This window comes from Toxoplasma gondii, chromosome XII (genome assembly GCF_000006565.2).
Source record: "Toxoplasma gondii ME49 chromosome XII, whole genome shotgun sequence".
Lineage (NCBI taxonomy): Eukaryota > Apicomplexa > Conoidasida > Eucoccidiorida > Sarcocystidae > Toxoplasma > Toxoplasma gondii.
In genome coordinates this window covers 6,506,700-6,531,762 of record NC_031480.1, presented here as the reverse complement: position 1 = coordinate 6,531,762, position 25,063 = coordinate 6,506,700, and the positions used below count along the sequence as shown (strand labels likewise).

Here is a 25,063-nt window from a genome sequence, read left to right as displayed (position 1 = left end):
ATCTAGTGATACGAGCAATTCAGGGACTGTAGATGTTCTTCGATCGTCGCCCAAATCGAAACTGGGGGGCATTCACGTGTGGTTTCTGTCCCGCAATGGTTTTTCACCTAACATCTGGGATTGTCTGACCGCCGCTTTCATGGATCTAATCGTCGCCTCTGCGGCTTGCGAACATGCTTCGATTCGTTCGAACGAATAATTGCATGCTGTCGAAGCAGGTTCACTTCCGTACTCTTTGTGACTGGGATTCTTCCGCTGTCTTTGTGTGATACGACGGCCGGCGGTGTCTTAGTTGAAGGCAGTTTCCGGTATGAAGCCATCGTTGCGTTTTCGGGTCGGAGGCCCACAACACATTGGGTTTCAGGGATCGGATCCTCTCCCTCAATTGGAATTGCACTTACCATGAGACCTGTGTCCATCGAATTGCGGTAGAACGCTGGTACGGAACCTTATCACCCATTGACGAGTAACACCGCGTAATCGGCAGTGGGAGCACGTTGCTACAGCCTAGATGCAGATATGTTTTTTTCCCCAGGGGAAAGCCATTTTCTCGACGCTGAGGAAACCGAGACCTGCGAGCAGCTTGCTCACATGTCAGAGTGCCTGTTGTCCAAGAGTCTTTCATCTGTACCACATCAATTGTAACTAAATTACTCGCTCCTAGTAAGCCCACGCATGTCCAGAATACACTCCATTTATCTGTCTTTTCCAGTTCGGGAAAGTGGTCTGCAAACACCACGCGAGCAGCCACCGTGACAAACTGAAACGTGCTCATGTTTTAGCAAAATCATCTACAGACTGGCGAGTTTGTGGTGCCCCATCACCCGTACCCGGACGCACTCGGGAGAGCGCATTCACACAGCCACTGGAGGAAAATAGTCCTTCAAAACCATGGCATCATCGTGCCTTAGAGAATCCTCTTGTCGAGAGCCGTCGTGTCACATGTACCGACTTCCCGAGTACTCACAACAGCGGTGAAAGCGCCGCTTCCAGAACTGGCTTTCATCCGTGTAGAGCATCTGAGCTTCTGAGTAAACACAGTCACACGAAGATCCACTTTTCTTCTTCAACCGTGGGGGAGGTTCAACGCACTCTACGGCGTTTTCTACTGAAATAAGCAACCACAGACCCAAGCGAACAGACACAAACATCCACCGTGGGACTGATGAAAAGCGGTTCCTGGTCGTCACTGATGAGGTGTATGTACACCTCGGAAAGTGTCCATGCTTCTTCGGTTTTCTCTGTCAAAGTTAGTGTGATCGAGCCTACGCCGAGGGCCATGGCAAAACGCAGAAAAGGACAGAGCGTCAAAAGATGCTCGTTCTCGCGTGCAGATCTGGCAGGCAGGCAAGCAGCCCTCACCAAAGCGCGTCAACCTCAAGGCTGCTTTGCGCGTCTTTTCCAGTTCCTGGATTTGAGCTTGTTTCCTATCCAAACAGATAGCGTATCTGTCACCGTACCAGAGCATGTTGTGAGACGAACTCCCAATTCCGTGAGGCGAAGGCAGCAGGTTTTTGCAGCCATCCACGTGAATCCGCTGTATCGATATATTAGACGTTATCGCCCGCCGTTCCGGTGTCCGGTATCGCGATTTCGGCGTTTTCGCATTTTCCCCTTGTGTCTGGAAGGCCCGGCTTTTTTCTGTCTTTTTGGCATTTAAAGACCGCTATGCTGCGGTGAGGACACAATCTGCTTTTCCCCTGTGTCTTGCTTGCCCATGTCTCCGCTCTTCGGCTTTTTTTCGCGCGGTGCATGTTCTCCCGGCAGAGCGGCAGGCACTTGGGCGATGCATCCAACGGTGGGCCCGCGCACGAGCACGACGCACAAACTTTGGAATTTGCAATTCTGCAAGGAAGTGGAGAGCCACCCGACCGCAAAACCGCGGGCGAGCTCTGTGAAAAAGACCTCTCCATTTTGGATCTTTTTTTATAGCGCTCTCAGCCCCGTTGTCGGCCGCCTTTTTCTCTGCCAGGGACGACGTTGGGGCTGCTGCGACTTTCTCGCAGCAACGCTCTGCGTTTTCGCTGCCGCCCATTCAAGGATTTGTTAGTCGGCTGAGGCGCACAAACGAACGGCCCCGGCGACAAGAGCAGCGGAGGAAAATCTCGAAGTAAGCGAGCGGGCGCGACTCTGGAAACGCCTCTGTGCCACCCCAGGGTGACAAAGAGAAGTGGGATTTCTGGAAGAGGGACTCTTCTCCCGGGGGACGCGGGAGAAGATGGCCACTGGAATGAAAGGAAAAGACAAGGAGGATACCATTTTTTTTGGGAACAAGGATTGAGTGACTCCTCCATTCTCTTCCCCACAAAGCGGGGTCAATAGCGGAAACGCCGATGACCCGGCAACTGTGATGCTCTCCCAGAAACAACTGCGTCCAACCGATTCTCCCTACCGATGTCACTGCCGTTGTATGTCCCTTTCGGCATCGATATGCCCGCCGAGTCTGTGCATTCCAGCAATTATGCACGTATGCGTCTGGTTGTACGCGCTTTGCGGACGGACCTCTTCTGTCGGAAACGACTGGAGAAAAGATTTCAGTCCTCCGTTGTCGCGGATTTTTCCTCCGCTGCGGGTGTCCACTCGCTTCCTTCTCTAAAGTTTGCCTTCGTTTCTAATCAGCGCGGACGAAAAAGAATCAAAGGGTGTTCTATTTGGAGTCTGCTGTCGCTTCTTTTGCCATCTGTTTTTTAGAAAGACGTCGAAAATGCCGTCGAAGCGAATCATTGAAGAGGAGAAAAAACGCCTGGCGAGGAGCACGCATCAGGGTAAGAACCGTTTTAGTAGTGCATCGACATCCGAGAAGCTGGCGGATGCCGCATGTTGACTCGCACTTGTCACTGTTTGTCTCTTCACCTCGCTGTGCAGTTTTTTTCCGACTAAAAAAGAGCTCTCGTCCTATTTCCGCGGCTCGGTTCCTGTGGAACTCTAACCATATACACATGGCAGACCTCACGTGACTTTCTCTCAGCCTCTGCTTTCGTTTCTGCAACAGTCATTCCTGTGTGTCGCGAAACTAGAGAAAGTGGAGCTCCTTTCTCGTTCCACTGCAACGAAGCGTCCACGAGGCGACCTGAACGCGTCGAGGAGGAACTCCTTGTTCCACCTTTTAAAATGGGAGTGCTAGGTTTGTAGACGCGACTTTTCTCTGGAGTCAAGTCAACAGCGGGTTGTAACAAGATCTTTTATCCGACCAAGTGTGAACATGACCATTCACTCTGCGACATTTTCGCCACAGCTCTTCTCTCTTTCCCCTCAGTCCAGAGTCCGCAGCTGCAGGTGACTGTTTTCGTATCGTCTCTCTTTTCTGCATTGTGCCGCTGCACAAGTCCCCGTTTGACCGTTTTATGAACTGAAGAGGCCGTAGGTTTTTCGTCTCATCTTCACTCTCCCGATTCCGGTCTTTGCCTCCTAGGTTGCGTTTCTCTCGCCTGACTCGAACGAACATCTCCAGAATCTGTCCTTATTCCCTTGGAGGAAGAAGACTGTTTTTTGGAGTGGGGAAAGGGATCCTGCATGCCTTTTCTGTTTTTCTCGTGCCTCCACCCAGTTGGAGACGTTGAGAAGAAAATTAGTCGAGGGCTTGATGGCGAGAGACGGGCAGGAGGGGGTGTCGCGAGATCTCTCTCTGTCTGCTCTTCTCTCTCCTCTGTCTCCGTTCTTTTCTCCACTCTCTCTCCTTTGCATGTCCATTTCTTCGATCTTCAGCGTCGGACGCAGAGACGACTCCTCGCAACAGAGACAAGAGTCGCGGAAAGGGGAAACGCGAGAGAGAGAAGGAAAAACGCGATGGCGGGAAGAAGGAGAAACGCGACGGAGAGAAGAAGGAGAAACGCGACGGAGAGAAGAAGGAGAAACGCGACGGAGAGAAGAAGGAGAAACGCGACGGAGAGAACAAAGAGAAACGCGATGGAGACTCGTCGCGGAGACGCTCGCCTCGCCGCGAGGCCAAGGAAGAGCGCAAAACTCACGGAAAGAAGGTAGCAACGCTGCCCTCGCTCTCCAAGCCCTCGGCCATGCTGGCGACTGACTGGAGCTCCTTGAAGTGCCTCTCGCGCGTTGTGGGGAAGCGGGGAGAACCGCTCGTCTGGTTCAAGAAATCCGGATCTCCCTGGTGGCCTGGCCTCGTCTGTCTCCCCACAGATCCCTGCTTAAATCCGCCCCTCGAGCCTCGACAAAGCGTCGTTCGTCCCCACCGGGTCTTGGTAGGTTCTGCCAGAAGTTCGCTGGAAAAAGAAGAGGTTGAAGAGAAGAAAGAGCGCGATGGACCACGGAAAAAGATCGAGAGAACAGCGGGATGGTGATGCAGAGAAAAAAAGGCAGAAGGCGGCAGCAGAGAAGAAGATGCGGAACGGGGAAGGGGGGCAGAAAGGGAAATGGCAACAGACAACGATGCAGAGAGACCAGGGATGGGATCATGCTTTTTCCGGAGGTACTTACCTGTCTCAGCGCTTTTGAAGTCTATGCGTTGATCAGATGTCGTTGAAAACCGATGGCTTTCTCGTTCTTTCGCGGTTTGACCTGTTGATTCGCTACTCCCATTTTCTCTGCGTTTTCAGGTTCTCTCTCTCGGCATCAACACATACTACTGGGCACAGCCTTCGAACATTCGCGACTTCCGCCTCGCTTACGACGAATTCGCCCCCATGTGAGTTTTTCCACCAAAGAACTCAGTGCAGACGTCGGCAGAAACAAGGAGGCCTGCGTCTTGTCTCTCTGCCTGCGCTGGCTCAGTCACACAACTCTTTTTCGCGAGTGAAAGCGTGGAGAGACAGGCGAGAATACGCCTTGTGTGGGCTTCTGAGTTGTCATTCACCGCTGCGTGCGACTGTTTGTGGGGAAGGGCCTGCTCGCTGTTGAGAAATAAAAAAAAGGTTTACGGTTCAGGACAACCCATTCCTCTAAACTTTAAATCCTTCATCGATTTCCTATACTTATATATATATATATATATATGTATATATATATACTAGGGAAATATTCCTTAGTGTGTTTGTACCGTCATGTCCGTCACGGTTGCTTTTGGTCTGGCCAGTTGTGCGTAAAGGTTCCCTTTTTGCGTCTCTGAGTGTGTCTTCAAAGGTCCACCCAAATGCGTCTTATATGATCCACGCAATTGCATCTTGTGACGAGGAGGCGGGCGACCTTTCGATTCCGGTTTTCTGTTGACTGACGATACAGTGCCGCTTTTGAAGAGTGAAGATTTCCAGCACAGCCGCAGTGTTTGACGCTCTGGGATGTACACTACTCAGCCCCGCGCGGCGCTTGATGGCGACTCGGCTCTCCAGCTCGTCCGTGGACTGCGCCTGTCGAACGCCGCGCATGCAGACGATGCCTGGTCGGACCGCTCGCGACTTAACACAGGGAGTTCGCTGTTTCTGTTTGCAGGGCGAAGAAGCTGAACAAGGCGTCGCGCATGGCTCTGCAGACCGCGTTGGAGGAGTGTGCGTGGAAGGACAGTCCAGACTGGACGTCGATCTCGACTTTGATCACTCAGCCAGACAGGCTGTCGGACGACGAAGACTGGCTAACGGAAGGCGAAGCGAGCTCCGATGATGACGTTTTTGTCTCTGCACCCGCTGCTCTACCTGACGCTCCTGCCGGCCAAACGCCGAGGCGAGGACGCGATGGAGAGAGGCGGCCCGGGGAGACAGACGAGAGAGACGGGAGAGACGAGCGAAAGAGGGTCATCAGGAAAGAAGAGACGCGCCAGCAGAAGCCGGAGACCGCAGAGGCAAAAAAGACAGAGGAGAAGTCGAGTGCCCAGGCGGCTCGGAAGAGTCTTCAGGAACGGATTGCAGAGCTGAGGAAGCGAAGCAGGAAACAGGTATCGAACTCCCCGAAGAAGGAGATCGGAAGAGAAAGTCTGAAAGCAAAAGAACCTGAGAAAAAACGAGAGAGTTCGCGATCCACCTCCCGCTCCTCGCAGTCAACGAGCCGTACAAGTTCTCAAGATAAAGAAAACGATGGAAACAGCCGCAGAAGCAACAGCGAAAGCAGTTGTCAGCAATCTGGCCCCCAAGCCTCTTCTCGCTCTTCCTCTCGCTCTTCCTGTCACTCTTCCTCTCGCTCGTCTTCGCCATCTTCTTCTCGCTCTTCCTCTCGCTCTTCGGCTCGTTCTTCTTCTCGCTCGTCTTCCCCATCTTCTTCTCGCTCTGCTGCTCGTTCTTCCTCTCACTCTTCTGCTCGCTCTTGCTCTCGCTCTTCCGCTCGTTCTTCCTCTCGCTCGTCTTCCCCATCTTCTTCTCGCTCTTCTTGTTCTGCGCGGAGCAAGAAGAGCGGCGGAAGTGGAGAGGAAACTCCAAGGAAGGAGGACGGAGTAACTCGCCACAGCGAGGAACTCCCGACATGCGACGGTGGGGGAGAAAGTGAGGGGGAAGGCAAAGGATCGGAGCGTTCGTCTTCAGAGCGTGAGGAGGCGGAATCTGAGGCAGGAAGCGAATCCTCCAGGCGCGACTCGGTGACCTCTGAGGAGAAAGGCGATTCAGACGAGAAGGAAACGGCGTCGGAGGCGAGCGTGGGTTCCACGCTGAGAGCTGCCAAGAGCGCAGGCGTGGAGGAGAACGCAAGTGATGGAGAGAAAGAAGAAGATATGAAGTCGCGCTCGTCTTCGGCCTCGCGGGAGTCGAGCTCGAGTGCGAGAGAGAGCGACAGCGAAGAACAACAGGACGATGAAGGCGCGAACAGCAAAGCCAGCGAGCGAGGGTCTTCTCGTTCTTTGTCTCGGTTTTCTGGAGATAACAAGGATGAAGAGAAAAGAGACTCTTCATCGCGGTCTTCTTCGCAAGCCCCTGGGCAAGAGGCGGAGAGGGCAGAGACCATTTCCAGTGGGGGGAACTCGGGGGCTTCTTCGCGTCGCAGTTCTGTGAGCGAGGGAGAGCAGGCAGGATCTGATTTTCGCGGCGGTTCTCCGGAGAAAGCTCCTGAAGAAGACAGAAAGGAAGATATCTGTGTGGCAGACAGCACAGAGGATGCGGCCGTGAAGAAGCTGAGTCGCTCTCCGTCAGTGGAAGAGACGCCGCGAGAGGCAGAGGGGGTTCGGAGAGGAGAGAGGAAAGGCAAGCGGCAAAGAGGGAAGGACGCGGAAAAGAAAAGCGACCGTAGGCCAAAGGGAAAGAGAGAAGAGAAGAAAAGCCACTCAGAGAAGAAGACGAGGAGAGAGAAGAGAAGCGAGCACGAGGAAGAGGGGAGGGAGAGCCACCGCGCGGACTCGCGGAGGATTCGGGAGAAAGGGCGCGATATAGAGAAGAATAGAGGACGGAAGAGGTCGGGAGAGAAGAAGTCGGAGAACTCGAGAGCCACGCACTCGTCGTCTGCGACAGAAGCCCAGAAGAGACAAGAGAAGAGCACGCGCGAAGATCGCCGCGCGCGAAGAGGCAGGAAGAGAAGTCGAAGTGCCGACCGAGAGAGAGGAGAGAAAAGCAGTCGCGGCGAGGGGAAGCGAGACCGAGGAAGATCGCGCAGAGACGAAAGAGAGCGCAAACGACGGCGAACGACTGAGAAAGACTCGAGAGAACGTCGACGCGAGAAGAGAGACGAGAGACACGAGCGGAGAAGAAGAAGGTCGCGCTCCAGAAGCAGCTCTCTTGAGTCAAGGTCATCGAGTGATGAGTCGCGCTACCGCAGAAAAGTATGTCTCTGAGAGAGGGCAAGCGCGGAGAGAATCGCGGGTCAACACACATCTCGGAGACAGGACCGTTCACACCGTTTTTCACTGTGCAATTTAGACAATATGATTCCAGTCTCGAGGTACAGGTTTTAGCTCTGTTGATCCAAACACTGGAAACGAATGCAAGTTACCTGCATCAACTCGCCAACCCCCTCATAAACTGTTGCAGGGTCTTCTCTTCCACGTCTTCGAAGAGACACGCACTGAGTTGTTCTTGTACCACTGACAGCGAAGGCCTGGGTGCGGAAGAGAGAGCGACAAGATGGGAGGGGACAAAGAAAACAAGAAGAGGAAAAAGAAGAGAACGAGAAGGAAGACTACGAGAGAGGGAGAAGAGCGAAAGATGCTGTTTCACTTAACAGCTACAGAAGGGGAAAAAGAGAATCCTTTTCTTTTCGAAAGATTTTCCTGCAGCTCGTGTCCGTCTCTTTTCACGTAGCCCCTCCCCCCCATCTGGGGTTTCGCCTCGTGCTCTTTTCCAGAGTCCCTTCTCAAGTTTGTCTCCGTTTCTCCTGTTCTTCGCGGTCCACCTCGACGTCTCTCTCTGTGTTCTCTTGTGCGTTTCTCAGCACCGACGCTCGCGCGCGTCTCGCAGCCGGTCGCCCGGCTACAAGCGTCGCCTCCCTTCTTCTCGTCTGTCGCTGCCGTTCTACGCGCCGCCGCGAGGCCGATCGCGGTCTGCGCGCCGCGAAGGCTCACCGCGGACTTCGCGGCCGTGGTGGGAATCGCTGTGCACCAGCCAACTGGCTCAGCAGGAGCGCGCGAGGAAGGACGAACGCGACAACGGCCGCCATGCGCAGAAGCGCTGCACCCCCTGCAACTTCATCTTTGCTCGCGGCGGCTGCAAGTACGGCAACAGCTGCAACTTTTGTCACCACGAGGACCACCGCCGCCACATGGATACGCTGATGAATGCATGCTTGTCGCGAAACAGTCCCTCGATCACTCGCCGCGACTTGCGCCGGAGAAGCGACGCGTTGTCGCTCGGCTCCTCTTCGTCCTCGAGTCGCGGACATTTCTCTTCGCGCTCCCAGTCGGTCTCCTCTGTCTCCTCGCGGAGCTTCGCGAGCCCCAGGCGGTCGCGGTCTGGCCGCTCGCGCCGCGGCTCGGACTCCAGGAGCCTTTCGCGGCGGCGGACGGACTCCCGCTCTCCGCGCGGCAGAGGGCGCTCCGCCTCGCGGCGGGCGTCAGTGCGGCGACAACACGAGCAGCGCAGGTGCAGGCCGTGCAGATTTGTCTTTTCTCCGGGAGGATGCAGGAAAGACGACGCCTGCGACTTCTGCCACGACCCGTCTCACGATCCTGACGTTCGATCACCCTTCGCGCATCGGTCCAACTTCCCCGCGCGACGCCTCAGCTTCGAAGACCGCGACCAAGACTCGTACTGAGCAGAGAAGAAGAAGAGAGAGGAGGCGAGGCAAAGCAGAAAGCGAGCAGAGGTGAGAGGCGGGAACGCCGGAGTTCCAAGAAAGCGAACGGAGATAATAGGCTTGGAGACTGCACAAGAAGAACTGGAAAACGAAGAACTCGTGAACTGGCGAGGACCTGCCGCCGAGGAGAGAGAAAATGGAGTGGAACGTGTCTCCTCTCCTGTACTTCCTGACCTCTCTCAACAGGACGCCTGTTCCGTCTGTCTACGGGGAGGCGCAGACTTCCTCTGTGTGGCCAGACCAGGAGATCTGGGCGCGTACGCGAGGAACTCGCTGTGTGCTGCCTCTGTTCTGTTTGGCTTGTCGTGGCGCGCGAATGGGCCGAAGAACGGTCACAAGGAGGAGCAACGTCAGAGACAGACGGCCTCTCTCTCGGCAGCGCTGCAGCCTGTTTTCTCAGGTGCTTCAGCGCGCTTCTTCGTGGTCAAGGCCTTTTCCCTCCACGCTCTCGACGGTCGGGGGGTGTAGGTACACCCGCGGAGCCGGCGGGGGTCGGGAGGCGGGAGCCGAGATTGGGGGAGTCGGAGAAGAGACTCCGTTGCGGTTTCGACCGTCGGCTCGGTTTGTTATGTCTCTTTTTCGAGGCACTTGGCCGTTGAATTTTTAGGTTTTTTCCCTTGTTTTACGTGTCGACATTTCGCGCGGTCCGCGGAAACACATTTGTCACCTGCCTCTTTGTTGCTTGTGTTGAGTTGATTTGTTAAAGTCGATTTGAACCCGCAGCGAGGGGAACTTGCAGACTTGCGTGGGCAGCAGAGCCACCACTCCCTTGTGCCCCGCGAGAGTCCTGTTTGTGCGAAATCGAAGGCGAAGGCCCATTTGAAACGAGCGGCCAAACAAGTAATGAATTGCTTTCCTGGAAATATTTGAAGATTTGACTTCCGAATCCGAAGAAAGCTTGGGCTCTGTTGTTTTCGCAAGGGAAGCTCTCTCTCCCTTGCGCGCTCTCCAGCTCTGTGACGCCTCAAGCTGTCTGTGTCACATTCCCGGTGATCCAGTGTTGTCTCCCGTGGGGAGTTTTTGTCTTGTTGTTTTCCTTTTGTCTGTTGACCAAACTTTCGCATCATTTCCATGTTTCTGCGACGACACTTCGTCAGCCTGCCTCCTCCCCTCTCGCACATCCCACACTCGCGTTTCACTGACTACACCCTTTGCTGCCCCCGCCCCCTCTTGGTCTTCGACGCTGCTCTCGCTGCTTCGAAAAACGTCCAAGTAGTAGATACTCTTCACCTTTCAACAGCCTTTCTGGAACTGTCGAGAAGCCGTCGAGTCGTCACAAACTCTCCTGGAGCACGAGGGCGTCCAGCCTCGTCGCCTTGCTTGAACAAGAGGACCAACGAGGTGTTGAACTCCACCACCCTTTCAGTACAGCTGTCGGAGAGAACTAAGTTGTCTGTGTCCAAAATAGAATGGGCAGAGGAATCTTCCTTGTGGCGCTCTTCTCAGTCTTGTTTCTGTCTAGGCTACTTCCGCGCTGTTTCGCGAGGTCGAGTCTTACAGCGTCGTCTGTTGAAAAAAGCTTCTGTTGCTTAGGCACCGTATCTTTTTGTAACGACTGACCAAAGTTCAGCTTCTCGAAAGCGCTTGCCTACGCACACTGTTCTATCTAACAGAGTTGTTTTCGCACAAATGGTCCCCACGATGCATAGAGAAACGAAACAAATGCTTCAGTCTTGGACGCAACAGTGCAGCGCCACGCAGCGATCATCCAGTGACTGTCTCGTTGCCAGGCCAAGAAGAGGAATCCGTTCGGTTCCTTCCGCGGAGACAGACAGTGAAAATGCAACCAGTAAAAGAGAAGGAGGGCGGAGTGAACGAGCGAGACACAGAGGCTCAGAGCACAGAGCGGGACAAGGGTACGGAGGAGAGAAGAGCTACGACAGAGAGAAAAAACAGGGGAGAACAGAGAACCAAACAGGTGCGAAGCTGCTATTATTTTGCTTTTTTGCGATTGTTCCTTCCGGCGTACAACCACTGGAAAAGCTGGGAAAACGAGGATTCCTCTGGACCGAGGGTCTCTCTGAAAACAGTCTCTGAACGAAACACCCCCGGCACTGTGACATAAAACACCATAGCCTGAAAAACCACATGCGCTCGCGAACCTAAAACAAACCGTTTCCAAACCCTGCCTTCCTTTCCACGCTGTCAAGACACTGGACAAAGAGGCTCCTGTATTTGAATCTCTTGGGTCCATTCCTGCAGAAAAACAGCACGGTGTCTCTCTTCTTCCTGCGACAATCTCTCTCGCATGGGAGACTGTCTCTCGGCTGCTGCGTAGAGACGACAGTCACAGAAAAAAGCCGTCTGCCCTCTCTCAATTCTCGCATTCTTCTCTTCTCTCCTCTCCGCTTCTTCCGGCGTCTTCCGTCGCCTGCTCTGTCGCTCGAAGTTGTTTTATCTTCTCGCCGTTCGCCCACAACACACTGCGAAGCGCCTCCACGAGTTCCTCCACTGAAAGCTGTCTGTGCGCCTCTGCCTGCTTCCTCTGAAAAAGAACCTGCTCCAACAGCTTCGCAGCCACCATCTCGCGAGCGCGGAAGGGCCGTGACGCAGAGAGAGAAGAAGAGGAAGAAGAAGAGGAAGAGGAAGAAGAAGAGGAAGAGGAAGAAGAAGAGGAAGAAGAGGAAGAAGAGGAAGAAGAAGAGGAAGAGGAAGAAGAAGAGGAAGAGGAAGAAGAAGAGGAAGAGGAAGAAGAAGAGGAAGAAGAGGAAGAAGAGGAAGAAGAAGAGGAAGAGGAAGAAGAAGAGGAAGAGGAAGAAGAAGAGGAAGAGGAAGAAGAGGAAGAAGAAGGGGGAGAAGAAGGAGACAAAGACGGTGGAGAGAAGGTAGAAGGAGACGGTGACGACGAAGAAGATGACGAAGAAGACGGTGGAGGAGGGTATTTGATTTGATTTGCGAGGTAGTGTACTTCTCGTTCAAACCTCGCAAGGTCTTGTCCAAGACATGAGAAAAATTCCTGCACAAGTTGACGCGTGAGAGCTTCGTGCTGCTGCGTCCCCCCTCCCAGCCCCGTCACAGCGTCCAGGGAACAACAGGGAGAACAAGAGGAAGAACAAGAGAGAGAACAAGAGAGAGAACAAGAGAGAGAACAAGAGGAAGATAACGACGGAAAAGAAGAAGAGAGGGAAGAGGAAGAGAGAGGAACACGCGTTTTGTGAGAAGAACTGTGTCGAAGCGAGGAACTGTGGTCTCGATTTTCCTCCGTGGACGTACACCCCAGAGGGGGAGTGGGAGGATTTGCCGGCGGCATGATGCTCGTTCTCCAGAACTGAAGAACTGCGTCCGTTATCAGGAGAAAGCTGTCTTCGCGAGAGACAAGGAAACACGGCCGTTATTTGGAGTTTAGAGAGTAAGAGTCTCGGACGATGCAGGTGTCTCTCTGTCTCTTCTCTTCTCTCGGCGGAATTGGGAGGGAGGCGGAGAACCGATTCGTACGGGGAAAGGGGAGAAGCGGAGGACGGCGTCGGTCTTCGAAAGCGGACTAAAGCGCGCGAGAAGGACAGAAAACGACTGCTCTCTGTGTCTACTCAAGAGAAGAACGCCACAGGAGACTCTCGAACTCGCTTTTCAGGAGACATCGAACAGGAAGAAGAGGGGGAAAACAGGGGGACGAGCCAGGAGAGAAATAGAAGACATCAATCAGCGAGCGCGCCTGTAGCGTTCAGATTTCTGCTTCCTGCAGCTTCTCTGCTTTCTTCCTCGAGTAAATCAAAACAATCGACTTGAAGAGGCAGCACATCTGCGGTGTACGTACACCGCAGGCCGCGACGTGTGACACATGCGAAATTCGTTGCCTCTCCGGCTGTTTGCCTCTGGTCACTCGAGCGCGAACCTCGCCAGGTCTCTTTTCCGCTGTTTTCCCTTTCCAGCTGCATGTTCTCTTTTCGAGAAGATGTTTCAGAATCCTTTTCTCCCCCTCCTTTCTCTGAGAAGGAAATCCCTCTGCTCACTCAAGGAAAAACCTCCTTTTCTGCCAAAGCCGCCTTTCCCTGCGCTCGCTGGTGACTCGCGTCAAAAGGTGTGGCGGCGCCGGTGCTGGCGCGCGGGAAACATCTCCCTTTCCCCCTCAACTTCCCCCTTGTCTTTCTTTTTTGTTTCTGTTTTCTGTCTCTTGCATTTCGCTCTTCTCTTTTAGAAGAACGGAAGCGCTGCAGCGCAAGCCTCTGAGAGAAAGGTGAGAGGTGCTCCTCGCTCTGCCTAGCTGAAGCTCGGGGAGAGCGCGTCGCGCTGTCTGTGCTGTGCACACGTTGCTGTCGTGTCCTCGTTTTTGTCAACTGCAGAGAAAGCGAATTGCTTTTGGAGGAGACCCGGCAGAAAAAGAGCTCCTTTCCGTGAACAGGCAGCTCTTCTGTCTAGAGTGCGTCTTGCGCCTCTTCTGCGCAGCTACTTCTCTCTCTTTTTGAGTCTTGTCGCGCGAGGCAGTTGCGGCGCAAGGCGCTCGGCAGAGAGTCAGGAGAAAGAAGAAAAACATTTTTTGGGGAATGCATTCGCAGAAGCCGGCTCTGCTGAAGAAGGTCTCCATTCTTCAAGTTTTTCTGAAATCTCGATCCCACCGAAGAGAGCTTCTGAAATTCCGACTTGCGCGTAGTGTGCGCCCATCAGGAAAGGAGTGCACGGGTGATTGCTCGTCGTCCGCGCGGGTGCATATATGAGCGCCGCGAGGTTTTTCTTTTTTCTCGATTTTTTCTTCGCTTTAGCCAGAATGCTGGCTTCCTCAGAAAACACACATGCAGCTCTGCCTTCGAGCCTCCGAAAAAAAATCCGGCGCGGCCCCTTGCCGTTGCGGGTCATTGCACGAAGTGACCTTCCGCTGCCTCTGTGTCGTGGCTTCCTTGTGCCGCTTTTGTAGACCACAGAAATCGCAGGAAATGAGACAGGAGAACGGCTCCACTGACGGGTCAGAGAATATGTACTTTTCTCGCTTCAAAGTACGAGGAGGACTTCTTTCACTTAAAGTTGGAGAGGACAACATTGTGGTCCTTTTCACACGCACTCGTGCTTCTGCGTCTGCTTATGGACATGACTCGGCGGTAACCGCTCCGCACTGTCTCTCCTCCTACTGGTGCCGGCCGACAGCAAGCGGATACGCGCAGGCGCCTTGAAAACGCGTAACGCGCCAATTCCCCAGACACGCGCAGGCTGCCAAGACTCCGGGGGAAGGACAGAGGCCTTGGACCGAGTTCGTTCACACGCAAACGGCTAGAGACGCCTCAAAAGGCACCTCTTCGGAGTCGACTCCTGGGCAACCAGAGCAGCTCTGGGGTGTACGTACACCTGGTTGCGGAGTTGGGAGAAGACTCATCCGCGAGGTGTACATACACCCCGAGTCCGACGGCGTTGGGACGCCAGTTGGCGAACGAGAGATGGGAGTCTGTTGCAAGGATCCATCGTGGCTTTATCAGTCTTCTAACAACCGGATTCTTTCTCACTTTCGCAGCGAACACCCCACCCTCCTCCTTTTCTTTGTCGTGTCACACTTCCGTATCGAAGTTCCGTGGTGAGAGTGTTGGCTAGCTCTGGAAAGGTTCGTGTACGTTTCTCCCCTTTCGTCGACATTCTTCGGTTTCCTTTCTTAGCGCTGCAGCTCAATTTTCCACGCCTTCGCATCTCCTTTTCGGCAACGAAATCGTGCGCAAAGCATCAGCATACTGAGGAATCCTTGCCTCTTTAAAAGCTTCTCGTCTGACTCCCCACATCTCGCCTTCTTCCCCGCTAGACAACTTCCTTTTCTCGCCTCTCGCCTTCCTCCATCACTCCGCCGATCCTTCGTCTCCTCTTTCCTCTCTCCCTCCTCTATTTTTGCGTTAGCATCTTGCTCGCTGCTGCATTGCATCGCTTAATCAGGAACCTACGGAGAGTCCACACCTGTGAGAGCCCCCCTCCGTCCCCCCCCGCGGCTGTGGATCTGCCGTCCTGGCCCTGTACACCGCCTTTCGTCGCCTTCTGTGCTCTTTTCGCAACTTGACTGAGCACCTTTCAGGCGCCGTAGAAACCATCTCTTGACAGATTTGCCGTTCCCTCTCGTTGCCCCCGCCACACCAACTTGCGTCTCGCCGCCCTCTGCGGTTTGGCTGCTCGTCGAGACCCCTCACTTCGCAGTTACTTTTTTCTCTCCGCAGCGCATGCAGATTGCTTTGATGTGCTTTGCATTCCGCCGCGCAGCGGCTCTCGCACAAAAGACTCACCACGCTTCCTCCACCGCGTTTGCCGTGGTCTCCTCTTCCTCCTCTCTGTCCTATCCCCCTAACGCTTCCTCTCCGTTAACCTCTCCATCTCCCTTGTCCTTCGCACACTGCCGTTCTTGGTCTCTCTCGACGGGGCAAGTTCCAGCTTCTTGCGCACCTTCCCCCGGCGTCCTACCTCTTCTGCCGTTCCTTATTGGGGGGTGTTGGGAAGCTGACGCGATCTTTTTCTGCGGCTCTCCTCTTCCTCGTTCCCTTTCTGCCTCAGTCTGAAAATGCCGAACCAGATCACGATTTTCACGGAGGCGCACAACATCGCATGCGCCCGAGCGAAGCGACTTCTCTCTGACTTGCTCATTCGCGTACAAGGCGACCTGGGCTCTCCAGATGGACGCGCCAAGACGGAGACGCGAGGCTTCTCGTCTCCTGGAGCTGCGCATGCCGTCGCGCCTACTCTCTCGCTGCCCTGCTATGGGGACCCCGCATATGCGTGCGTCTTCGGACTCCCGGGCTCCGGCCTCCGCGAAGAAATGCGTCGCTGCAGTGACGGCCAGGCTGCTTCTCGCCTATTCACGGGCGGCGCCTTTGCCTCTTTCGGACGCGAGGCGCGCGTCGCCTGTGGAGGCGAGGAGGCCGGACAGGACCTGAGAGCGTCGTTTCGACGCATGAACCGGAGTCCAGCGGGGAGGATGGGGGGAAGAGGAGAGAACAGTTTCTTGCTCACGGACGAAGTGGTGGAGGAGGAGGCAGGCAAGTGGACGCTTGTTGAGATCTCGCTGACGGACTACCCCGAGAGAAGAGAGGAGCTGCTGCAGCTCTCCAGCAGCTTTCTGCTTCCCCAGGTTTTCTTCAACAACTTTGGAGTGGGGGGCTGGGAGGAGCTCCAGAGACTCGAGCAGAGCGGGGAACTCGAAACCCTGTTGGCGAGCTCCGTCGACAACTACGAGTACAGACAGGCGCCCGCAGTGTCCAGGTCTTTGTGGGAAGACCGCGAAGTCGAGAGGGAACTGCGAACGAAAGTAAGATGACACTAACACAGGGGAGATGAGAGAGCAGAAGAGAGACGGATAAGAGAGCAGGAGAGAGACGGATAAGAGGGAAAGAGAGAAGAAGACGAAGACAGACTGGGACCAGACTTTGTGATGAAGTTCCGTCTTTCCAGCTGTCACAGAGTCTCTCAGGGATCTTATGTTTCTGTGGGGGTGAGAATGCTTTTTTGACTAGTATGAAAAGGAACCCAGAGCAACAGTGGAAAGTGGGGAAGCTGCAGACGACAAATCCGACGACAACTCGAGGAACGAAATCGATTCTGTTCACCTGAAACACTAGCGTCATGATGAGCAGTTTCCCCTTCTCCACGTTCCAACATCATTCGCTCCTTCGTGTGTCTGTCCTTTCTTTTTCCTCATCTTCTTTCTCGACTTCTTATTTCTCTTGTCCCTCGTCTTTCAAATGTTCCTTGGTCGTCTGCCTTTCCTTCGTCTCCCTTTTCTGCTTCGTCTCCTTCGGCTTCTCTCTCTTCTGCTCTCTCTTCATTTTGCCGTCTTCTTCTCTCCCTCCTTCTTCCAGTACGACTGCTTACAGGGACCAGGAGGAGGTTCCTTGCCAGCGACGCGCCCGTTTTTCGACACACCTCTGTCGCTGTATCAGCGAAGTTCGATCGCAGGACGGGTCGAAGCTCGTCGAGCGTCGGAAGAGAACGAAGGCCGCCGCGCCTCCACTTTGAAACAGACTCCGTCTTCTCGCTTTTCTCGACGGTCTCCGCGACACCACACACTGCGTCTGCGGACTGCATCTGTCACGGCGCAGGGGCCCGGAGACCGCGAGACGGACGGAGAGCCCCGGAGAGAAAGGCTGAAGTTCTCTGCCCTCTTCGGCGAGAAGAAACCAGCAGAAGCTTCCCCACCCTTCTCAGAGGAAGGTGGCGCGGAAGAGACAACTCCCGCGAAAGCCAGCTCTACATCTGTCTCGCGCTGGACTCTCTCTGTCTCGAGGAAGTGGGTCGAGGAGGAGGACGAGAGACGTCTGAACAGCGCGACAGAGAAACGCGAGGAACCGAAGCGAGAGGGAGAGATGAGGAAGGACGAGAAGAGGGAGGAAGAGATGAGAAAGGACGAGAAGAGGGAGGAAGAGATGAGAAAGGAAGAGAAGAGGGAGGAAGAGAAGAGGGAGGGCACTAAGGAGAGTAGGAACGAACAAGAGAAGAAGAGAGAGGGAAGGAGAGAAGATGGACGAAGAGAGGAAGAACGAGAACAGAAGAGAAGCAGTGGAGAGGAGCGTGAGGAGGGGAACTCGAAGCAGCCGGAGAGAGAGAAAGAAGGAAGACGAATCTCATTTCGAGCTGAGCACATGTTCGGTGAAGCGGAGAAGGCGCCGACGAGAAGGTCGGTTTCCTCGCCTCATGTTCCATGGCCAGCATCGTGCTCTCGCCTTGCCAGCGTCACGCCTCTCGACCCGAGGGTCCAGGCACCGACGTATTCCCCGAGAAAGTCTGCCTCGAAGGAAGCAGACGAACTCAAGAAGAGGTACGAGTTCGTTTTGTTCTCCATCCGCTTTCTCTGCGAAAAGAGAAGACGAAATCGACGAACAGGGAGACTCTCCTGTCCACCCCCTCATGTGCCTTCTTTTCTTCTGGAGTCTCGCCGTTCGCCGCTTGTCTCTCTTTCCAACGTTGGTGCTCGTCGCCTGAGGCAGCTCCACCCTACAGGGGCGTTAGAGCGGTGGACCAACTGCGCATTTCCTCTTGACAACACAGCCGTCATCAAGAACACAAGGATCGCACATGCCAGGACAGCAAATACTGTAGAAACTCCATTGCCGTTCGTTGATGTGACTGTACAACTCGCGAGCCTGGATTCTGAATTGTGTCTCTCAAGTTGCAGAAACTCAGCGATGAGTGCGTCTGTGAACGAGTGCTTTTCATGTCTCGAGAGGAGCCGCCAGACCATCTGCCTTCTTGCTCCTCCTGCTCTCCACGGAGCCTGCGTATGCGCCGTCTAGCTGCTACGCAGTCCTGGAGAGTCCGTTGTCGACTCCAGAGCTCTTTCTTTGCGTTCCCAACACAGATCGGAGCAGTCCTATAGGGTGCAGAAGGCCGTCTGTGTTGTCTCCTGACAGAGATCCGTTCTACGCGGGCGCCTTCTTCATTCCGGCTTCTGAGGCAGACGTCAAGTCTGGGAAGTTCTCGATTTCGACGGATCCGCACACTGACTGCAAGATGAAGAAGATCACCTACGCAGAACTCTTGAAGACGCTGCGAGTGGTTCTCCCTTTCGCCGATCGCACGGCTTATCTTCGGACACACAAACAATGCTTCGTCGCCAGCGAGGCAGTCGATGCCTTCTGTTCGCAGCTTCACTTCCCTTCGCGGGACTCCGCCGTCCAGGTGAGACGGGCAGACGTTCAGTGAAGAGGAAGACGGCGGTCTCTTGGCCGGGTGCCGACTGCGCGTCCGCGGAAGCGTTAAAGGATCGAAAGACATCTAGGGAACGCGTTCGGTGTACAGACGCCGAACCTTTCCAGTTTGCCGACTCCAGTGAGCTGAGAGGCACTGAGAACGAGAGCCGTTGTGGCCTCTTCTCGCGTTCAGGTTGTGGTGAGCGAGCGTTCGTGCTCACATGGCGCGTTCTTCTGTATGCCATCCCAGTTTTTCTCTCTTGCCCTTTCTCCCTTTCCTGGTCCTCTCAGTTTGGGCGGGACCTCGTCAGACACTCGGTGATTCAACTCTCTCATCAGGACCATCTCGTCGTCTTTGCGGACTCGCCGTCTCTCCTCTGTCGCCTCCAAATGCACCAAGAGCCTTTCGTGCTCAACTGGACGGTCATCTGGACGAAACCAGTCGTTTCGTCTCTCCTCGGACTCGTCAGATATCTCTACACGCTCTTCGACGAACTCGAGGTACACGACGCAACTCTAGACAACTGACAGAGCAACGAACGCGCCCCCCCCAAAGAAGTACCCGCTCACCCCAACCACAGGTCGCCCCGTTCATGGATAAGTGCACACATGCATATATATATACGTATATGTATACATATATATATATATACGTATATGTATACATATATATATATATATATATATATATATATTTGTGGAGGTGTGTGGGATGCACGGCGACATGCGCAGGCCGTGAGTTGGCTCCTCCGTGGTGAAGGCGCGCAGAGGTCGAAGCGATTCGTTCTGAATTCCGGAGGTTTTTATTTCATTTAGAGTGAGAGAGTGACGGTGGACAGCAGAGTGCGTCGTTGCCATATTCTGTCCGCTTTCCTCGACTCGCACATCAGTAGATATCTTCATTCATAAATCTACATCCGTGCATGTAGACTTGTATGTAGGTGAATTCCTATATATTGCTATATTCATATATATATGGCATCTTTATTCATGTTCTTCTATTCCAAGAGTCGTCTACTTGATATCCATCTATTTCTATCTAACTATTTCTATCTGTCTATCTATCGATTTCTCTATATCTGTCTATATCTATATATATGTATCTGTCTATGTGTATGCGTCCACATATATCTATCTACCTATCTATATATATGTCTTTATATATGTATATATATATATATATATATATGGACAGGTGAAACGCGTGCTCACTTTTTACGTCGTGCAGGCCGCTCACGAGGAGGCAAAGACAAGTTTGATTGACCAGGCACGGGTTAAGAGCGACGCGAGATATCTGGAGTTTCAAATTGCAGTTTGTGAGTTGCAGACTGTCGATCTTTTGAATCTGAAGAGCGAAGGCGTCAAGAAGGCCTTCCTGCTGAATATCTACAACCTCCTTTGCAAGCACGCACTCATCGAGGTGAGGAGAGAAAACAGAGAAAGCGGAGGCAGAGATGAAGACAGGGAGGAACGACGGGACCCAAGACACCGAAGCAAGCCGCTGCAGGGGAGAGACACGGAGAAGGAAGTGAAACAACATGAACTCAAGCCTTATCGTCTCTGTTTTTCACCGCTGCAGCTACGCGTCGTTCAGGTCTTGCGTCTTGAGTCGTTGTATCGGGGGAAGAGAAAGAAGTGCAAGGGATTTGCATGCGTTACGCGGATTATTTTAAACAGAACACAACTTTGTGTCGAGGGCTTCGTCTACAGAGTCGCATCTCTGGCGCTCGTAAGAAATACAAGTTGAATCCTACACAGGAACAGTGTAGAGCTTTTTTCGGAAAGTGATGCAGATGCACGCGTTTTACTGCTAAATCAGTGCCTGCGTCTGCTGCGGTTACGGTTCCACCACAGTTTTGCGACTCCGCCGCTTTCGATGCTGCTTCTCTTCAGCTTGGAGTCCCGTCTGACAGCATGTCGCGAAAAACGTTCTTCTCCAGCGTCTCCTACTGCATTGGAGGCTACAGATTCACCTTGAATGAACTCGAAAACGGCCTTCTTCGCTGCAACCGTCGCGCATGCTACTCTCTCACAAAGCCTTTTGGCTTTCGCGACCAGAGACTGCAATTTGTTTTGAATGAGGTATGGCTCTCTTCTTCCGCTTCTGCGTCTCTCTTTCTCGACCTCGCCCGGCGCGCTGTTTTTTGGTGTCTGTGGTCGTCGTCTTGTCGTCTTTTCGCTCTCTGCGTTCAGTTCTCTCTTCGTCTCCTCTCGGCATCTTCTTCCCCCTGTTTGCTTCCTCTCTTTTCGCTCGCGTCTAGGCCTTGATCCTCTCCCCTTTTTTCTCCGACTCTTGTTCTCTCTCTGCCTCTTCTTTTCTCACTACTTCGTCATCTTCGTTTCTTCCGTGTCGTACGTTTCTTTGTCGCAACTGCGATTCGCTCTTTCCAGGGGGGTGGCATGTGAGGTGGAGCGTCCTGCTGTCTTGCGTTTTCGGGACCTCGCTTCTGCATGCGTCGGTCAGTTCTTCTCTTGCTTTTTTGACTTTCTTCGATTCGGCTTTCCATTCGCCTTCTCTGCATTCGTTGTGCACTGTGCCAGCGGCGTTTGATGGCCAGTCGACGTTTCCAGCAACACTGCGACGGTGCAGCGTCTCTTGGAGCAGAACTGTCTCTCTGCGGTGTGATCATTTCCCTCGCACAATCATCGTGACAGCAACGGCGGTAGTCTGTTCTCTTTCGTAATGCGGACTTGTGCAGACACGATAATGTTCAGCGTGGTGGACTTCTCCACTTTTTCAGTGCCATCCTTCTCCGGAGGAATGGGTTTCTGGACTTTGTCTTTTTTCAGTTTGATCCGCGCATCCACTTCGCTCTCAACTTCGGCGCCAAGTCAGGGCCGCCTGTTCGTTTTTATGAGGCAGAGTCGATTGAGGTGAAGATCCAGTTTTCGCCACTGTGTTTCCCCCAACATACGCTGGGAAATGCTAGCACACACACCCATCGATTTCGACAACTTGCAGAAGTGAAGGGCACTGCCTTCAGTGAACAATGCACATGTTGGGGGATGCGAAACGGGCGGTGGGCAAAGGCACATGACCGAGGAAATCTGTCGTTGTCTACTGCTTGCGGCGGTTACTTCAAATGGAGCTTTGCATGCACCGAGCCGACCTGAGTCAAAGTGGAGTTTGTCCACGAGCGTGACCTCCGGGTGTGTCAGTATGTGTATATGTATATACATATTTATATACATAATAGTATATCATATGAATCTACTGAGGTATACCTATACATATATCTATATATGTATATATATATATATATGTATACAGTATAATATCCTATGGATCTATTCAGGTGTGTCGATGCATCATTGTTTTAGCATGTTTTGTGTTTTTGTGTGTTTCTGGCGTATGTTTTTGCCTGCGCCTTTCGTTGTTTGTGCTTGCCTCGCAGGAAGAATTGAGAATCGCTGCGGAGGCCTTCTGTGAGTCTGACGCGAACGTACTGGTCGATCTGCCTGGAAAGACGCTCTGGTTGAGCAAGATTTTCAGTTGGTACGAGAACGACTTCGGATCGACACATGTGAAGGTAGGTTTCTTTTCCCTTCTTCAAAGAAAGGTCGAAGTCTTTAAAGCGTTCAGCCTGTCCCATGCTTCGCCTCTTTGTTCGTCGTTCAAAACGTTACACAGCCTCTCTTCTCTATTTTCTCTCGCCCTCGAGCTTGCCTTCCGTCTCTATACATCCCCTTGCGCCTTCTTTCTAGTGCCTACGCTCAACTACGGTTGCGCCGCTCTCTCTGCTTTCTCCCCTTTCCCCGTGCGACTCTCTGTGCCCATGTCTCGAGATTTGACTGTTGGCTGACAGATACAGGTGCATGCGCATGCGTTGTCACCCGAGTTCTTCACGTCGATTGTGCTAGTTTTCGCTTGTTCCTTTCGGAGCTCTCTATCTCTGAGGGAGTCGCAACCCCCCGTCCGTTGCTCCTGCATGTGCTTCCTGTCCATCTCGCTCTTGAACTGATTTGTCTTTCGCGTTTCCGCTCCCCAGGTTGCATTGTTTCTTCTTCCCTTTCTCCATGGCGAGAAGCGAGAACGCCTCATTAGCCTCCTGCGAGCAGCGAAGGCCGATGTTCTTCTGCCTCAAAGTTCGGCTATCGACACAGGCCCTTTCTCGCGATTCACCGGCGAAGAAGAACGATGCATGCGCGAAACAGAGCTCCCGTCTCCGGCTTCTATCCTCTCTTCCTCCGCTCTAGCCTCTTCGTCTGCGGCACAGGCGTCCCCGTCGCGCGCGGCTCGCGTTTCGTCTGCCCAGACCGTAGGGGGCGAGGAAAGGTTTGTGCATGCACCGCCACTGCACGTGTCTTCATGTCCCTCCACGTTCCACCACACGCTGGCGGATCTGCATGGACGGCAGAAGGCGGGAGAAGGCGAGGACGCGACGGCGCCGGGTCCAGCGTCTCCGCGGCCTCACATGCTTCACGCAAATAGCGAGCGAGAAGCCGGTTTTTCGCATGCAACGGCTGTGCCTCCCGGGGGTCCGCCGGCCTCCGAGCCCGCGGGCCCGGGTGTACATCCACGGGGCCGCGGTGTACTTACACCCGGCGGCGGGAGCACGCCTGGTACGTTTTTCCAGAAACTGTTGACGCGGAGCAAGACTTCGTTAACGATTGAGGGCAGTCCTCTGGCGCATGCGGCGAGTCTGTTCAGTCGGTCCGGGAGCTCGAGTTTTCTTCCCGGCTCCGGCGGGGCAACGTTCAAAGTCAAGTATCTCGACTACGACTGGACGCCGAACATCGTTGTTTCTCACAAGTACCGGGGGAGTTGGCTGGGTGACGTTGTGGGTCGCGTTCAGACTGTGCTCCCCACGCAGGTGATCAACATGTCACTGCATGCGTACGGCAACTCCCCTGCGCATGCGGGTCACGACAGCAACAGACCTTCTCTGCAAAGCGAGGAAAGAGACGACAAACGCGGCGAAGCGCAGCCTGCCTCGACCGGCGTGGACGCGCGGCCGCATGCACGCGTTTCAGACGCGTCGACGGCTCTCGGGCCGCACCGGAAGACGCCTCCTGTATCGACAGCAAGCGAGAAAGCAGCGGAGAGAGAGAACGGACACACAGAGGGAGAAAACACAACGCAGAGGGGTGAAAAAACGAGCGAGGACACTCGGGAAGCGGCGACGCATGCAGGCGCGGGGACTGAGGAGGCGGAAAACGTGAGGGGGGTCGCGAGTGCGGGTAAGAAGAAGAAGGGAGATAGAAAAAGAAGAAGCAACGCAGAGAAGTTGCGAGGGAAGAAGGGAGAGAAGAGAGAAGAGGGGGGAGAAGGTGTGAAAAGGGAAGAACGCAGCGTGCCGGGAAGAAGTGGATTTCTCAAGGGCCGGAGCAAAGGGGCGCCAGGAGGCAGGGGGAGAGACGCTGGTGACGCGGCGAGGGAAAAGGCGGGAGAAACTGGGGAGCTGGCAAAAAGCGAGGAATCCTCGTCAGAGGGGATTGTTCTCGGAAGCGCGACACCCGCGGAGTTTCAACAGAAGAAAAAAGGATGACCCAGACAACTCAAAGAGAAATTCCACTTGAAGACTGCAGAAAAGAAATAAAAAAGACTCTTCTCGCGTTCACAAGCGTGCCGCCGTCTCTTCTTCACATGCACTGTAGACCAAGTGGAATAGGGGGAGTTGTCGGGGGGCGGATGCAGCGCCCTACCCCTCAAACACACATGCATAGAACGAATTAATAGCATTCTATGTTTTCCTGGTTTGACACTTTTTATAAGAAAACGTAAACGGCCTCCCCAATCCGATAGTTATGCCTGTTCACATGCTCACCCATGTATATACGCATATACAGGTGACTGTGTAACTAAGTCCTCACGCACTCTCTACACATATGCATGCTGCGTACAATATATATATATATATATATACGTTTTCCTCTCCACTGTCTCTTCAGTGGAGAGTGGAGAGAATGCTGGAGTAACGGTTCCCTGAATACCACTTTCGGTGTGTGTTCTTTATTTGGGTGGAGGACAGTTATGTTTTTCGGCATTTTGGGGAAGAACTCGGTGTCACACTTACAGCGTGTATTGCCACTGGGCAAGAGTTCCAATTTCTCAAACTGTGCCCATTTAAATTTGCAAGCGATAAACACCTCCACGGACGCCCACTTGAGTGATCGACCATCACAAACAGCTGCGGCCGCGTCGTGGGCATCGTTTCGTACCACACTCCGCGGCACCTGGCACAGTCCTCCTTCAGGCTTTTCCTCTCTAAAGTAGTAGAAACCGTTGTCTTCTGCAAGCAGATCTTTCGCAGAACAAGGCTCACCACGGACCTTTTCCGACAAGACACACTTCGCTGCGTCTAGTTCCCTCCACTCGCCCTTTCAGCAGGAAATCCATGTGCACAGAACAGCAACGAATTTCGGTTGTCAGCAACTAGGTCAGACGG

General features: G+C 53.8%; 3 protein-coding genes across 3 annotated transcripts; all 3 read left to right on the top strand.

Moving 5' to 3' along the window:
* The first annotated feature begins 1,870 nt into the window (after positions 1 to 1,870).
* On the top strand, positions 1,871 to 10,528 carry TGME49_277770 (hypothetical protein). Its single transcript, XM_018781778.1, has 6 exons — positions 1,871 to 2,110; positions 2,692 to 2,765; positions 3,706 to 4,202; positions 4,557 to 4,645; positions 5,386 to 7,627; positions 8,236 to 10,528. The coding sequence occupies exons 2-6, from the start codon at positions 2,705 to 2,707 to the stop codon at positions 9,052 to 9,054; spliced, it is 3,708 nt and encodes a 1,235-aa protein (XP_018635157.1). The 5' UTR covers positions 1,871 to 2,110; positions 2,692 to 2,704; the 3' UTR covers positions 9,055 to 10,528.
* Positions 10,529 to 10,876: 348 nt separating this feature from the next.
* On the top strand, positions 10,877 to 11,987 carry TGME49_277780 (hypothetical protein; the record flags this gene model as incomplete). Its single annotated transcript, XM_002370442.2, has 2 exons — positions 10,877 to 10,952; positions 11,614 to 11,987. The coding sequence occupies 2 exons, from the start codon at positions 10,877 to 10,879 to the stop codon at positions 11,985 to 11,987; spliced, it is 450 nt and encodes a 149-aa protein (XP_002370483.1).
* Positions 11,988 to 13,174: 1,187 nt separating this feature from the next.
* On the top strand, positions 13,175 to 24,843 carry TGME49_277790 (hypothetical protein). Its single transcript, XM_018781779.1, has 10 exons — positions 13,175 to 13,270; positions 13,377 to 16,297; positions 16,848 to 17,803; positions 18,396 to 18,663; positions 18,966 to 19,175; positions 19,903 to 20,094; positions 20,568 to 20,756; positions 21,465 to 21,548; positions 22,070 to 22,204; positions 22,664 to 24,843. The coding sequence occupies exons 2-10, from the start codon at positions 15,554 to 15,556 to the stop codon at positions 24,161 to 24,163; spliced, it is 4,278 nt and encodes a 1,425-aa protein (XP_018635156.1). The 5' UTR covers positions 13,175 to 13,270; positions 13,377 to 15,553; the 3' UTR covers positions 24,164 to 24,843.
* The last annotated feature ends 220 nt before the right edge of the window (positions 24,844 to 25,063 follow it).

Coding starts and splice junctions, on each gene's coding strand:
- TGME49_277770 (XM_018781778.1), top strand. CDS start 2,705: ATGCCGTCGAAGCGAATCATTGAAGAGGAGAAAAAACGCCTGGCGAGG. Junction 2,766..3,705: donor GGCGAGGAGCACGCATCAGG/GTAAGAACCGTT, acceptor TTCGATCTTCAG/CGTCGGACGCAGAGACGACT. Junction 7,628..8,235: donor AGTCGCGCTACCGCAGAAAA/GTATGTCTCTGA, acceptor TGCGTTTCTCAG/CACCGACGCTCGCGCGCGTC.
- TGME49_277790 (XM_018781779.1), top strand. CDS start 15,554: ATGCCGAACCAGATCACGATTTTCACGGAGGCGCACAACATCGCATGC. Junction 16,298..16,847: donor AGAGGGAACTGCGAACGAAA/GTAAGATGACAC, acceptor TCCTTCTTCCAG/TACGACTGCTTACAGGGACC. Junction 17,804..18,395: donor GCAGACGAACTCAAGAAGAG/GTACGAGTTCGT, acceptor GTCTCCTGACAG/AGATCCGTTCTACGCGGGCG.